We start from the raw sequence: 14,892 nt of genomic DNA, 5'->3' as shown, positions 1-14,892 counted from the left end.
TATTTAAGCTAGTCCAGTAATATAATTAATTGCTCCTGATGTGGCGCAGTTGAGTGCGACCTCTTCTCTGTTTTCAGCACTGTGAAAGCCAGATGTGGCGCAGTCGAGTGCGACCTCGTCTCTGTTTTCACCACTGTAAAAGCCAGATGTGGCGCAGTCGAGTGCGACCTCTTCTCTGTTTTCAGCACTGTGAGAGCCAGTTGTGGCGCAGTCGAGTGCGACCTGTTGCCTGACTACGGTGGGCCACGGCGCCTTTAGCGCTGTGTAAGCTCAATTTGTGGCGCAGTCGAAGGATGTTTTTCCTTGTCACGTAGTGTCGTCCCAGCTTACAATTAATGAGCCGCCATTACAATACTAAGCTGCAAGGCAAGGACATGCACAAAGAGTTATAGGATGAGGAAGTGCTTGGGCTCGCAATAATGATGAATAAAAGTAAATGATACCCAGTGTTAGAACAGATTTCGTCACTCCTAAGCCCTTTTGACATAGGCTTCGATCGCTTTCCGTTGGGATTTGGCGTCAAGGTCTTCCATTTCTCGCTCCATGTTTCTCTCTAAACCATCCCAAGCTGCATGTGGCAAGTTTCCATGGAAACTCCAACCTCCTCTATCATCATCAATGACTCTTATCACAACCGGCTCCATGGTCAATTGCACTGGTCTCTCTACTGACACCCCTTCTCCGAAATTCGGGTTCGAGAGTCCGAGATTCACGAACGATGTGATGAGGCATCGCTGATTGCTGAGCTTCACTTCTGGAACTGCAAAGCGGTTTGCATTACCGCAATTCATCCTGAAACCCATAAATTTAGAGACGTAGTCTGGATCTTTGAACTTCTCCACCGAACGGCGAGTTGTCAGTGCCAGATCTTTGAGTGACGTATGCTGAAGTGCGCCGGATTGAACGCTCGGCATGACGGCCAGGCCTAAAGCGTTGCCTGATACACTGGGCGAGATGAGAGCATGCTTGCCACGCAGATTCACAGCACGAGATAAAGTCGTAGCTGTTCTTGGGGGATAGATTTCGCATATTGCCTATTGTTTGTCAGCCTGTTCACTTTGGATGGATAGAATTGAAGCAGTGAATCTGGTGGTTGATGATCCTACCTTGTAAAACCAGCTCGCTACGATGTCATTCCTGGAGAGTGATACTCCTGGCCCAGCGTTTGACCTTACGCGCGTAACCAGTCCCGTAACAAGCTTCGGGGGCAGGTACGCGGTTCCAAATGTGCGCGGATAACGAAGACTATAAATCTTAGAGAGTAGTTTCAACTTTAATCCACCCCAAAGAGTGACGGCTGCCCATCCCGAAAGGGAAGAGGTGGGGTTTCTCTGGAGAGTACTGGTCAATTCATCCAAGTTAGGTCTGTCCTTTAGTCCATCAATCTCCGATCCATGGTTATCCGGATCATGGGTGAGCATGTGTGTGTCCTTCGCGAGATTGCTTTCCCACTCGGCAACTATCAGTCTCAGAGCGGGTGCATCGAGTACGACATGCTGCCATGCGACGCACATCAAAGTTAGGTCTTTGGATTTCACAAAATGAAGATGCATCAACCGCTCATTCTGATTTGCACTCTGGTGGGCTGTTTTCGTAAAGATTGCTAGAGACTGTAGGCAGAGGACCTTACGAGGGTCGAATCGCTTGACAGAAGGAGACGCCGATCCACGAGGAATGTAATTAGGAAGAATTTCGTGTAGGGAACGATCTGGTGCTTCGAACGTAGTGACCCTGAAGGGCTCCGACCGTTCCTGCGACGCTTCGGGTATATCGATTTCAAACTTGAACCGGAACGTATCAGCGCCCGAGAAAAGTGTATATATGAACATAAAAGAGGTATCAAAAATGTTTGATATTTCTTACTCGCTTATTTCTCCACGCCAAGCGCCCGGTTAGCCACGGAGCTTTACGAAGGACTGACAATTTGAGTGCGTTACTCATACGTTCGACATTTACATCTCCCCGGAGGGCCCATCCAAGGATCGGCGTCATGTTCTGATAAAGCTAGCTGCCACTTAGAACCTACTACCGGACAAGTTTGCACGGCCTCAAAGGTTGACGTACCGGTTCGCAGTCCCATACGGTTAAAGGGTGTATTTTCTTGCTAGCGGTTGTTCGTCCATAGTATCTCCTACTGTGCTGAAAATAACTTTAAACTCTGTCAACAACTCTCACATCCTTATGAGTTATACTTTGGAAGCAGAGGTATACTGTTTCCAAGCCAGTGACGTACCGTTCTTGTGCTGTTTTGACCGTTTTCTGAACAGATGCACGGTGGCGTCTCTTGAGAAGTAAGAATAGCATGATCAAGTGAAACAAATTCGACAATCATTCGTTAGACAGCTTATTTCGATCGCACGGCGACACCGTTTATTATCTGGATGTAGAAATGAAAATAAAAAAAATTAGTCGTGGAGCATAAATGTGGTTGTCTCGAGAAAGAACAGCTTTTAGGATACCAGGGAATGTTATGGCTAGAAATGCTGACGCTTATCTGTCTGTCATGTCAGACCCGGGAAGAAGTGTTTCCCTAGATAGCTTGTGATAGGATATGGGCTAGAAACCGTGATTTACAACAAGTAGTGTTTACTTTTGGAGACTAAGAAGAGAAGAAAAAAAGTAACAGAGAACAGAGTAATAAGGAAGGGAAGAAAGGATAAGCTAAAGAGCGCCTCATAGCATTTAATCTATTGACATAAGTCACCAATTTACAATAGATAAATCACAATTTGAGAAGATGGTGCATAATCTCTGACTGCTTGAGACCAGTATCCAGATGTAATAGGTGCATTAACGCGGATTGGTAATACTTATGTCAGTCTTTGCAGGCTTACTAACACAACCACCACAGACCCTTGCTTGCACACGGAATCTCCCGGTCTTATACTGGCAAAAGGTTGCCTAATTATCTCGCCTAGGATATACATTAAATATATATATCTCCCGAAACATGTCAAGCCAATAAATAAACAACTTTAGGCAGTGCATTTGATAAATCCTTGATCGCCACCGGGGGTCATGCTCTTATGGCACATAACGCCGCACAGGTGCCCGTTCTCCGCCGTAAAGACAACACGACATTCTCCTGGCCCAGGCTGGTCAGATTTCGACTTGTTGGCATCATAATGCACAGCTCCAGTGCCCTCAGATGAGCGTTGGTAGATGGGAAATTCGTAGATCTTAACCGGGCGCTTCTTCGAATTGCAGGCCGTGTCGTCGAACTTGATGTCGCCAAAATTGCTGAACTCGTGGGGATAACCGCTCTTGGTAGGATATTTCTTCGTGCTCGGGTTATAGAGACCCCTCACTCGATTGTACTCCTCGCGGGCCTGTTGTACAGTGAAGATAAAAGTACCGGTGCTGACTTTACAAGTAACTCGCTGGACAAATGAGTTAGGCCAATTGACTTGGTGTCGATATACAGGCTAGTTTTTACTTACTGCTGGCATTCCACGAGCTTCGAGACCCGAGGGCGATTCTGAAGGTATAGTAGCTCCAATGACTTGACCAGTAAGTAAGAGGGCAATGCCCAAACCCTGTAGTCCAATCATATCGCTATAAGTGTTTTGAAGTTCTAGTAACAATGCTGCAGAAGAAGGGCGATGCTGCTCGAGATAATCTTCAGGTCGAGGGAAATTGACATCTTTTATAGAGACAGCTGAGGCAAGTGATGCGCCGTTGCAGGATACTAGGAATAAGTTTCAAGAATACTCAGATCTTCGGCAATTGACATTCTACGACCATAGTCTGAGGAGCATCGTATCAGCTTTCATGGAGTGGAAGGTCGTTTTCCATGGTAATACGAGGTATCGAGCAAAAAGAGCTCTATACCCCTGGACTATAGTCCTTTCCCGAGATCAAGCTAAGCTCGAATCACTATGAATCACACTTAGTAAGCTTTTGGATACGTCTTAATAATTGCATGACTGAGCCGTCCCCTTGCGTTCCCGGTTTCATGTACAGGGGTAACGCTAAAGATGGATCAGTTACTCAACTCGTCCCGCAGGCAGGTGATCAGATAACAATAAACTCAATTTGACATGTAAGGGGAAATAAAATGCCTCTTCCTCTGTTACTCAGACCATTTGGGGGCCACGAAGCGGGTCTCGCATGTCAAGTCGGCCGCCGCCAGTCAATACGAGTTTTATTCTGGACTATGCATATGCATAGCTCTACAAAATTCAGAACTGAGAGTACAGGAAGCTAACAGCAGACACAGTGTAGAGGGAAACAGCGATGTTGACTTAAGTCCAAGCTGTCTTTACTTCTTCTTCAAGCCGCACTTACTACAACCAGGAAGATTCACCGTTTCAGCATACAAGTACTCGGTATATATTGTATATTCAGCAAGACCAATACAAATTGCCCACTTAGGAGGGTATGTCCCTGTCCTGCTGCAGTCGTGGAAGGATACCAATAAGATATACACAGCCGGCTGAATCACTCGCTCACTCTCTCCATGGCAGCCTCGGCCTCCGAGAAAACCTCCCTCAGATCATCAGTCGCTAACGAGTGATTTCTCAACTCGATAAATCGTGATTGCCAAAAAGCCCAACGCTCCAAATTGAACCCAGGTCTCCCTTTCCATAGCTTCCCCCGAATACTTGAGTCTTGGAGCGCATTCTCTCTGCACATGCGATAGATCTGCTGTGACGACAGGATGAACCAAGGCGCCGCTGCCTGTGCGAAGCACTCGATGATCGTTTGAGCTTCTCTTCTGCTGCCGTTCTCCAGGCCTAGTTTGATGCTTTCCAACGCGCGGTACCAACCTCCATAGAGATTTCCAATCGTGAGATATGCAGCTAGGCCATTTAAGTTGATCCAATGCTGAATGGTTTCAGGTGGAATAGTAGCTTGATTCGTAATGCCCGCTTCTTTTTATCACGTTAGGTTGCTGTATGCACTTTTCCCAAAGGGTTCCAGGGCAAGAATCTCAGGTTTAACTTACGATTCCATCTTTCAGTAAAGAAAAGCGACAGGTCTGGTAAGTCCTGCCATAACCTCCGGCCGTCCTCGAGGATAGCAGTACTGGGCAAATCACGAAGGGCTTTAATCAAAGAGATGAACCTTTGCATTTGTTGAGTTTGATAGTCAAGCTGGACAGCGATTTGGAACGCAATGTCCCAAAAGGCGGCAAGGAAACCTCCTGGTGATTTGTGGCGCCCGTCTTTCTCAGGTTGGTGCGGGAAAAGATTGTTGATTTTGGTAGCGGCTTCTGGGGCAGTAATAGGTTGTGTTTCTGAGAGAAAGGAGGTAAGAACCAAGGTAAGTTGCTGTTCAGTGTCTGTCATTTCGCTGAAGTCAGTATCGAGCTGAAAATGTAAAGGATTGACACTATTCATGGTACTCGTTGATTAACTTGCGCTGAAGGATATAGATGAGAGACGAACGAAGTTGCAAAATGATGGTTCAAATGCAAGCTGAGAAGCACTAGCTACCCTATGCAGCTTGCCGCTTGACTGAATAAGTGGAGTGGGAGTGTGAAACTGGGTGGTGAGGGTAGCCCAGACGAAATGCGAGAAAAGGATCTGGACCCGCAATATGTCAGCATTACAAAGTCTTACGTTGAGATACGCAAAGCATATCCAAATAAACTCGGCAGAGACCAGGGTAACAACATACTGAACTCAACGAGTGACAGGATCTACAGAACCTGGATCACGCTTGAGGTCTGTGGATTTATCTGCTCAGAGTGGGTTAGCTTAACTCGTTTGCCAACACTCACCCTCAAGATAAATAACATTATATTTAATGTATTAGCTTGGCAAAGCGCTGCAATGAATTTTTATCAACCGAGCGCAAGCTATGGAGTAAAATTTCCATGAGGCTTGGATAATCGAGATAATTAGTGAAAAGTAAAGATAGGAATGCTTGGTGAAAACAGAGAATCTACTTCAAATACTTCGTATATATCTGCATTTTCGGTTCATTAACAAAACTGCTGTTTCATTGAAGACCAGGTTCTATAGCATAAATGCTTTGGTTCCAGGTCCATCCAGTCAGTTATTGGCTGATTCGAAGATCCGGGAGCGCTGAGGATGCTGGAAAAAGCAATAGGTCTATTAATAAAAACTCTATGCAACGCTCGAACGCTTATCCCAGAAGTCTCGATCATAAGTACGTAGGACTAAGGCTTGCAATCATAGCCACAAGAAGTATCTGTCTTGGAACAACATGGATCCCCGCATGGGAGCCCAATTGTTGAGCACGTTAACCGAACCTTTGCCGAAGGGAGGCAAATCAGAAATAGCCAGGTTTTTGTATGCCTTTGCGCTTGCTGAAGGTCACACGGAATACGTTGCACTATTCCAACTGCTGCTCGTTGTCGAATATGATAGAGATGGGGCTAGGGAAGGAGTTCGGAACTCACACAGCATGTCATCCTCCGTGACCGGCCACCTGAATCTGCCGTCCCCACATGCTCTCGGAAGATCCGCGGGGTAGCAAGCCAACTATATCCGAGTTGCCGTTAACAACGTATAACTAACCTCTACTCATACAACACTTGACCAAATAAGTTCCCAAGCATAGTATCGTCAAAATGTCTGCAAGAAAAGGTCCATTCCGACTCGTCACCGTCAACACAGCGCCAGAGCGGGCAAAGCGCCTCATCGGCCGCTTGATCACTGAGCTGCAAGATGACTACGAGATTATCCACGTGGATAACTGTTCGAGTAAGTTCATCGACAGTTTTATGCGGACACGCGACTGATTAATTTAGGCATCGATGAGGTTGTTCCGAAAGTAACAGAGCATAAGCCGAATGTATTGGTGCGTGAGGATAACTCTAAAACCTTACGCGACAAGTCTAACTTTGTTTCTCAGTTCTCGGCTTCTATGTGGTCTCCCGAGGAGGCGGAGAAGATCCACTCGTTAGCGAAGTCTATTGTGCCTGATATTAAGCTTCATGCTATTCCAACTGGACTGCAGGTTGAGAGGGGACCGGATGCTATTGTTGAGTACCTCGTTGAGAAGGTTCCCCCTCTGCTGGATAGCTAGATCATTCAAGACGGGGAGATCAGGCAAATATCATCAAATAAATTGAAAACCAGGCAGCTTTGGTGACATGGGCGTATTGGGTCTATTATATTGTATACCTGATCCGTATACCAGCGTGAATGTGGCTGCCTACCTGGTTTCCGTTCTATCACCGTGCATCAAGGGTATATAGACTTTCGTCTCAAACTCAAGCTTCTCCTTCCCAAATGAACAACTCTGGACCGCCCAGTGTGAACCATTATATTCCAAAAATTATGTATTACTAGCACAACCAATAACAGGGTGGTGTAGTAGGCACAGGACTCCTCCAGATCGTCAGATCTGAACCAAAAAACAAAAAGTCGACCCCTTCAACTCCCTCTCCCATAATCACAAAAAGAACAGTGAAAAACAGCAGCCTACACCCATCCTCCTCTGAAAGAGTAGTGAGAAACAGCAGTCAGCCCCCAACCAAAAGAGCAGAGATAACGGCAATCGAGACACTACCTGGGCAGAAATTCCCCAACACACCTACTACACCACTCTCAATTTTTGCCTGTTTCATGTAGTATAACATCTATCGTTTTGCCTCGGACTGTCTACTATTTACTGCCAACTATTGATCGTCAAGGGAATTATCAGAGGTCGATGCACAACAGTCTCATATAGGGGGATCTGCTGTATAGCCATGTCGCCAAGATGAAAGGCTCAGGCGATAGTGCAGAGATCCTTCGAGGAATGGCGATGAATCCTCTGACGTTTCTTGTGTGCTGGGCTCTTCGTGTAAGCTCGCAACATAGCCGCTCCGTAGCCTAATGCCTGTTTCCAAAGTATGTTGGGTGCGTGCCCCGAAATGGCTGACCACTCCAGACAAACTTTCCCAACGGTCTTTGACTAACACTCAGCCCGACGCCCTGCTGTCCATCCCTTATGTACCAAAAACTATGTATTACCAGCACAACCAAAACGCGAGTGGTGTAGTGGGCTCCGACAACGACATCCGAGATTCGGAACCTAAATATCTAGAGTCCATCGATACAATTCCCGGCTTCCAAGACAGACAACCACCGCGGAAAGAACAGGATAACTGTAATGTCTTTCCCGCCATACCATGAAACACCGCCGTAGAAAGTACAGAGATAACACTATCAAATGTATATAAAAATAAAATCGAGCGAGAGAGCGAGAGAGACAGAGAGAGACCAAAATACTATGATACAACAATACGAAAAGAGCTTACTACACCACTCATCTTTTTTTTGCAACTTATGTATAGTAAATAAGATCTTTATATTTATAAATGTCTATCACGAAGTGTCTGATTACTCGTTCTCAAAGGTATTAACCAATGTCCCGATATGTGGCAGAATCTCGACCCTGAACTCATCGCCATGTGAAAGAGTCTCCTTGGGGTTTTTACCCATGCCTACACCAGCTGGTGTACCAGTGATAATGACGGTGCCGGCGGGGAGAGTTGTGCCTTGTGATAAGAAGCTGACCAGCTTTGGAACGCTAAAGATGAGGTCGCTGGATGATGTTAGCTAACAAACGCTTGGAAGAGCGGGGACGGAGTGATACATACTCTAGTGAGCAATCTTGCATGACCTTGCCGTTTTTCAGACCCCGAATATGGAGCTTGGAGGGATCTGGAATCTCTGAGGTCGACACCAGAGTTGGACCTATCATTGATTAGCTTTTTATCGCCACGCTCAGGCAGCAGACATTACCGATAGGGCAAGCTCCATCAAAGCCCTTGGAGAAACACCACTGCGACTGATTCAGTTGTGACACACGGCTCGAGACATCATTGGCGGCTGTGAATCCGAGCACATAATCCATGGCGTTCTCTTCAGAAACGTTCTTGGCTGCTTTTCCAATAACGACGGCCAACTCAGACTCGTAGTCCCCACTTCCATCGTTTTGTGTGATCTTGGGGAGGAGAGTAGGAGCTGGCCATGGATCACCAAGTGCTGTATTGGGCTTACTGACAGATAAGTTAGTACGGAGGTCGCGGAGGATAGGAGCAAACGTACAGGAACAGCGTGGGGATTGTCGGGATATCCATTTTGACCTCCTTCGCATGTTGAACGTACTGCAGACAATCAGTTCGAGTCTCATTTAATTCCCCAAATGAAAGTACGTACGTTCAATCCGATGCATCGGATAGTACCAACTTCTTCCTGCGCCAAAGGTGACAACAGCCGCTCAACGGACTCCGTTCGATCAGTACGCGAACCAGGCGACAAGACAGAACGTCCTGAGAAGACATTGACGGAAATGTCTTTGCCTTCACGAGATGCCAAACCGACATCAAGAGAAGCTTGTACTGGCTCTCCGATCAAGATGCTTGAGGGCGCAGATTTGGGAACGAAGCGCACAAGGCCTGTCTCATTGTTAGCACAGCACGGCCCTGAAGCATTCAGTGGGGATGCACCTACGCTTGAATGCAGAAGAAGCCATGGTGAATAATTTCCTATCTCTTGATTCTTGACTCGGTGTATCCTTCGTTGGTATCACTTTGTACTGTTGACAACCCGGTGAATCAAGATGCTCAATAACTCCGCTATTATCTGCCGACCTCCTGTATCGGAGCCCCCGGAAATCCCGCTCACCACTCCAACCCCGCATTTGGTGATGCAACGGAAAACCCGCAAGCCAATCAACATCTCCCAGTCGTCGTAAGAAAGACGGAATTACAAGCCAGAAACGTACGATACATCCGTTGCATCTTGAGGGGATCGCGTCGTTACAAATTGACCCAGACATTCGTACTCCAGCTTTGGACACATCGAGACCCGCTATCACCAGTCGCAATCATGGCTTCTCAATCAGGCTCTGATGGGGCCTTTCGCCAGTATCTTCCCGACCTAAATCAGCCACGCTTCCAGAATATGAAGAAGCAGGATTCCTATGAATACGCCGATATTTTTAAGAAGGAGGGCCAACCGCCTTGGCTTCATGGACTGTACTTGCACTGGCGTAACTTGTTTCAGGAACCCTACAAGGGCATCACAAATGATGGTACGGTATTCTCTCGACTGATAGGTTCTCATGGATATCGACTAATGCAGCGTAGGTATTGTAAGAGACGGCCTCTTTGAGCTGCAAGATGATGGTATACCCATCGACACTATCGTCGAGGCCGCGAGTAACCTCTGCGCCAGTCTGAGTCAGCACCAGGCGCTCAAGACATGCTACCACATCGATAGTCCTGAATGGCGCTCATGGTCAAACCCAGAGTTTCTCCTCAGCGATAAAGGCATCCGCCTTGATGAACTCTCAAACGAGTTGAGATCTAAGGCGCTCAAAGTTCTGGAACTCACGCTCTCGCCAGAAGGCTACCAAAAAGCCATTGGGGCCATGCGAGTTAATCACTTCCTGGGCGAACTGGTCGAGACACCTGCCATCATGAACGAATTCTCCTACAACTTTGTTCTTTTCGGTGAACCGTCGACAACTCGGCCTTGGGGTTACTCATTCTACGGCCATCATCTGTGTCTGAATATCTTCCTTTACAAGACCCAGATTGTGGTGTCGCCGTGGTTTACTGGCGCAGAGCCTAACCTCATTGATGAAGGACCTTACAAGGGTACAAGGATCTTGGACAAGGAAGAAAACCTCGGGTTGCGTCTGATGCAGAGCCTTTCACCCGAGCAGCAAAAGACATCACAAGTGTATAAGCTTATGAAAGATCCCGCTATGCCTCACGGACGATGGAATCATGATGATCAACGCCATCTATGTGGTGCTTATCGCGATAACAGAATCGTTCCGTATGAAGGAATTCTTGCGTCGGATATGTCAGTCGAGCAGCAGGATTACATCCTCGGTATCGCAAATGAGTTCTTTCTGTATTTGCCGCAAAAGGCGAGAAAGCTGCGCCTGGAACTGCTGAAGAAGTGGTTCCATGAGACTTACTGGTGTTGGATCGGAGGGTATGGCGATAATGATCCGTTTTACTATCGGATCCAGAGCCCGGTTGTGATATTTGAGTTTGATCACCATTCAGGTGTGTTTTTGAATAATGAGGAACCTGCTAAGTTCCATATCCATACGCTCATGAGGATGCCTAATGGAGGGGATTATGGTATGGCGCTGAGGCCGTTGATACCGGGGATTAAGCAGGAGTTTCTTTGGGAGGGGTAATTGTCAGGAACGGCAATGTCTCAGAGGTATGGAGTGGACTTAACGGTAAATCATGAGGATAGGAAATTTGAACATGGCGCTCATCTGGTCGAGCTGATATGGGCAATGAGACCTGACTTTGACAGCGATAGGCCGAGAAAAGCTATTTCAGCTGCCGGTAGTTCTATGCGTAGTATGATTTACCGTTGCTATCCGAACATTGAGTGATACTGAGCGGGGTCTAGGCAACTGTGGCTAGCTGAAACCCTGATGCAGTGAGATTTCTGCAGAGTCCGAGCGTGAATACTACCATGCGTGTGTTTTAGTAATAGGGCTGGACTGGTGCCAGCTGAGGGAAGTTAGATGACCAATTGCAGATGAGCAGAACCTGGGCTTTTTGACTATCCTCCCCATGTTGCAAATATTGGAAGGCCTCACTTTTGTTATAACCGGCAGTCCAAGTGTCTTATTCGATAGACTTCAGCGGTTAACCTTCACCGATATTCCACCAATCTTGCAAGCGGTTAGCTGAAATGTCTGCCAGGGGAATGATCAACGCCATTCAGCTGGACTTCGAAAATATATGCATATCACGCAATGGAAGGAATACGTATAAAGCTCATCTATTATTCTCTATCTGCTGACGAACAATCACTTCTCATCATATCAACAATAGACTACTTACATCAACCATCAAAAGAATCATCAAAAATGTCGATGATCAACGCCCACGATCTCGAAGGCAAGACCGTAGCCTTCGTCAACTTCGCAACCGGCACCGCCATTGATCTCAAAGATGGTGCGTCCCTTTTGACAATCTGCTTCGTCCCTCTAACCTAAAATTAGGCTTCACTAACCCTCCCGACGGCACTCCCTGCATCGGATGGCAAGCCCATCTGAATGAAAACCAGCAGTGGAAGTGCGTCAAGTACCAGCACGGTCCTGATGATCAACCCCAATTCAGACTTCAGAACGTCAGGGCTTCTGGACGTAAGAACCTCTACTCACCTACACGAGGGGCGTGGTACTAAACCTTGAATAGGAGCCATGGATCTTTATAACGGAGGTACTTCTGATGGTACTGAGATTGTTGGCTGGCAGTACAGCGGTTTCGGAGGGCACCAGCTCTGGTGTATCCGTCCTGTTGGATACTTCCCTGCTCATGGAACTATTGTCAAGTATGGCAAACTATGCAAAGAGTCTCAACATACTGACCAAAAGTGTAGGATTGAGAACATCCCGAATGGAACTTGGGTTACCCTTCAAGGCGGCAGCGCTCAGTACGGGTGAGTAGTTCTTTCTCTGTGAATGTTAGAAAGCACAACTGATAATAATTCCTTTGGAGTACTCGTATTGTGGGGTCGCACGGATCCCTTAACGATCTCCGCACTGACCAGCTTTGGATTCTGAAGTTGATCTGAGACCGCAGTTACACGGAGGAAGCGTTCACAGGAAGCAAAAGAGATGGAGAGTAGCTATATTGATCAGGGTGGCTTGAAATGGTCAAACATTATGTAGTCAATGCAATACACGCCATCAGACCCTTCTAACCCTGAGAATACGTCGTCGATAAACCATAGCTTGTTGGGCTCACCAACTGAAGGCATCAACTTCCAACTCAAACACAGCCCTGCCTGTCTTTCCAAGGCTCACCACAGCTGCACGAGTATCATCGCAAAGACCAGCGGGACCACAAACAACAACCCCGATTCTCTTCCAACCTGCCTCAACCTCCTGCTGTAGAAATGCTTTAACATCCAACCGTTCAGCTACCAACACGACCTTATCTGCGACCTTACCTAGTGCTGGCTCGAGATCTTGCAAAAGTGGCCTGGACGACTCTTTTAGACTCCACGCTAGCTTCACGTTGATATGGGCTCGGGTCCAGGAGAGGAGACCAGTTATGCCGATGCCTCCACCAATAAGGAGTACTCTATCGCACTTGAGTACGTGACGACTAAGGTTACCGTGGTAAGGCCCCTCAAGCAGCACAGGAAGGTTTGCATAATTTCGTAATAGACTTGTTGTGCCATTGTGCTTCTTTATGTAGAGGGAGATGCTATCAGTGCCTGTCAAACTCTGTGATATGCCAACTTGAGGGGTCTTTTGACTCATCTCGACGTCACCCGAATGCGACGATCCTGCTGCAGATGTCCCTAGTAGCAATGCAGTGCTGGTGATTGAGAAAGGATGATTTTGCCACGGTAGAAAGTGTTGTAGTGTAGGGAAGTAGATGTAGGCATGGTAACCTGGGGTAGATGACCATCTGACACCAGAGACATCCAAGCGGACGATTTCATCAGATAGCTCCACGACACTGGCCTGGCGGATGCCGTTCTTGGAAACTCGTAGCACACGAAAGAGCCGATCAAAGAACCACACGGCGCACACCATATATATCCACAGCTCATAAACTCCAGAGAATGGCTTCCAGAAGTAGACATGGTACCAACAGCCAACGATAACAAAAACGGCGAGGACAATATGTAGAATGAGGAAGACTTCGTATGAAGTACGGCGTAGCCAAAGAAGGCTCTGGACTAGAAGAAGTACTAGGCATAGTGTTCCAACAATACCCCAGATCCAATAAGGCTTGTGTACGTCCGTGTAGTACGTCTCAAGGCTAATGTAAGCCGCGAGGAGGGTGATGGAGTGAACGATCGCATGGAGCGCACAGAGACGAGCGACCCAGCGATGAAGCACCAGGAAAGTTGAGAAAGGCCAGTCGGTGATCCACAGGAGAATATTGTTGCGCGACGAGAACAAGACAGTGAGCGGTAGTAGGGCAAACGAGATATGGCCGGTTCGGTAACCGACGTATGCTAGTAGCTCGGCGGACTTGGTGAAGCCCCAGGGATGGGGATAAGGGAAATTCTTGTACGAGACCGCACCGAGGACGATATTGAGGATGATAAACATGGCGATCCAAAGCCCTTGGCCGATCGTTGGCGCGTTACCAAGAAGGTAAGGAAGAGGACGTATGTTGTAGCCTCGAAAGGCTGACGGGTAGACGAGATATGGTCTGAGCGTATCTATGGCTCGAGTCATGAAGGGGAGATAGCCTAGAGCCGAGAATAAGACAGGCGTTGCTACACCAATTGAGATCAAAATAATTCTGAACGCAGGTAGATGTCGTTAGCCGACGCGGCAGACAGTGCATTTAGTGATCAGACTTACACATAAGTGGATTGAATAGCCTCCTCCCAATCAAAGAAGACATTAAAGTCATACTGGTAGTGATAATCAGCGTCTGCAATGAGCGCCGTATAGTTCAGCGTATCGCCCACAACATAAGTTCTCTTTGGCGGCGCCGTCACATTCGCAAGCACAGCACCATACGTCCATTCCGCAGAAACAGTCTTGTCTCCAGTTGCTTGGCCAGCCCAATATGCCTCAAGTGTTGAGGCCGAAACATCTCCGCATCGAGTGCTCAGACAGTATGCCAGAGTACGTAGAAAGTCGCTGTTCGTAGCGATGCAGGGCGCTAGTGGTGAACCGCCGTGTGAGTGTTCGCTCGTACCTGTGTGGTGGTCCATTGATGGGCAGTCTAGAGGTGCTCTGCCGATCACAGCGCGACAGGCGTAGGCGCAGGGAGGATCGTACCAAGACTGGCCGTAGCCCATGAGGCCTGTCTTGTAGGCATTGGCGCTGGCCGCTAGGAGTGACAGTAGAGATGCAAGAAGGAGTCTCATCTTGCTAGCTGTCAATAGGTTCAAGACTGCTGCGCAACTTGAAGATGAGAAGGGCACGGGAAGTGAGGATTTATGTAGGGCTGAACTGGAGTCGCAC

At 47.5% G+C, this 14,892-nt stretch overlaps 8 protein-coding genes across 8 annotated transcripts; 3 read left to right on the top strand and 5 right to left on the bottom strand.

The window, feature by feature from the left end:
* Positions 1 to 470: 470 nt before the first annotated feature.
* On the bottom strand, positions 471 to 2,304 carry FPRO_13622 (uncharacterized protein; the record flags this gene model as incomplete). Its single annotated transcript, XM_031223095.1, has 5 exons — positions 471 to 1,034; positions 1,107 to 1,781; positions 1,864 to 2,004; positions 2,065 to 2,149; positions 2,234 to 2,304. The coding sequence occupies 5 exons, from the start codon at positions 2,302 to 2,304 to the stop codon at positions 471 to 473; spliced, it is 1,536 nt and encodes a 511-aa protein (XP_031088488.1).
* A 671-nt stretch (positions 2,305 to 2,975) lies between these two features.
* On the bottom strand, positions 2,976 to 3,551 carry FPRO_13621 (uncharacterized protein; the record flags this gene model as incomplete). Its single annotated transcript, XM_031223094.1, has 2 exons — positions 2,976 to 3,380; positions 3,441 to 3,551. 2 exons carry the CDS (start codon positions 3,549 to 3,551, stop codon positions 2,976 to 2,978), a joined length of 516 nt encoding a protein of 171 aa, XP_031088487.1.
* An 889-nt stretch (positions 3,552 to 4,440) lies between these two features.
* FPRO_13620 (uncharacterized protein) lies at positions 4,441 to 5,342 on the bottom strand (the record flags this gene model as incomplete). The annotated part of the gene is made up of 2 exons (XM_031223093.1): positions 4,441 to 4,874; positions 4,949 to 5,342. 2 exons carry the CDS (start codon positions 5,340 to 5,342, stop codon positions 4,441 to 4,443), a joined length of 828 nt encoding a protein of 275 aa, XP_031088486.1.
* A 1,199-nt stretch (positions 5,343 to 6,541) lies between these two features.
* FPRO_13619 (uncharacterized protein) lies at positions 6,542 to 6,999 on the top strand (the record flags this gene model as incomplete). The annotated part of the gene is made up of 3 exons (XM_031223091.1): positions 6,542 to 6,674; positions 6,722 to 6,771; positions 6,826 to 6,999. The coding sequence occupies 3 exons, from the start codon at positions 6,542 to 6,544 to the stop codon at positions 6,997 to 6,999; spliced, it is 357 nt and encodes a 118-aa protein (XP_031088485.1).
* A 1,301-nt stretch (positions 7,000 to 8,300) lies between these two features.
* Positions 8,301 to 9,438, bottom strand: FPRO_13618 (uncharacterized protein; the record flags this gene model as incomplete). The annotated part of the gene is made up of 6 exons (XM_031223090.1): positions 8,301 to 8,505; positions 8,561 to 8,657; positions 8,706 to 8,962; positions 9,012 to 9,070; positions 9,123 to 9,361; positions 9,417 to 9,438. The coding sequence occupies 6 exons, from the start codon at positions 9,436 to 9,438 to the stop codon at positions 8,301 to 8,303; spliced, it is 879 nt and encodes a 292-aa protein (XP_031088484.1).
* Positions 9,439 to 9,794: 356 nt separating this feature from the next.
* On the top strand, positions 9,795 to 11,124 carry FPRO_13617 (uncharacterized protein; the record flags this gene model as incomplete). The annotated part of the gene is made up of 2 exons (XM_031223089.1): positions 9,795 to 9,999; positions 10,055 to 11,124. The coding sequence occupies 2 exons, from the start codon at positions 9,795 to 9,797 to the stop codon at positions 11,122 to 11,124; spliced, it is 1,275 nt and encodes a 424-aa protein (XP_031088483.1).
* A 690-nt stretch (positions 11,125 to 11,814) lies between these two features.
* On the top strand, positions 11,815 to 12,524 carry FPRO_13616 (uncharacterized protein; the record flags this gene model as incomplete). The annotated part of the gene is made up of 5 exons (XM_031223088.1): positions 11,815 to 11,902; positions 11,950 to 12,093; positions 12,146 to 12,281; positions 12,330 to 12,389; positions 12,449 to 12,524. The coding sequence occupies 5 exons, from the start codon at positions 11,815 to 11,817 to the stop codon at positions 12,522 to 12,524; spliced, it is 504 nt and encodes a 167-aa protein (XP_031088482.1).
* A 169-nt stretch (positions 12,525 to 12,693) lies between these two features.
* On the bottom strand, positions 12,694 to 14,795 carry FPRO_13615 (uncharacterized protein; the record flags this gene model as incomplete). The annotated part of the gene is made up of 2 exons (XM_031223087.1): positions 12,694 to 14,218; positions 14,281 to 14,795. The coding sequence occupies 2 exons, from the start codon at positions 14,793 to 14,795 to the stop codon at positions 12,694 to 12,696; spliced, it is 2,040 nt and encodes a 679-aa protein (XP_031088481.1).
* Between the last annotated feature and the right edge of the window lie 97 nt (positions 14,796 to 14,892).

Source organism: Fusarium proliferatum (genome assembly GCF_900067095.1).
Source record: "Fusarium proliferatum ET1 genome assembly, contig: FPRO_scaffold012, whole genome shotgun sequence".
In the NCBI taxonomy this organism is placed as follows: domain Eukaryota; kingdom Fungi; phylum Ascomycota; class Sordariomycetes; order Hypocreales; family Nectriaceae; genus Fusarium; species Fusarium proliferatum.
Note: the sequence above shows the minus strand (reverse complement) of the source record. Positions and strands in the feature narration are given on the sequence as shown.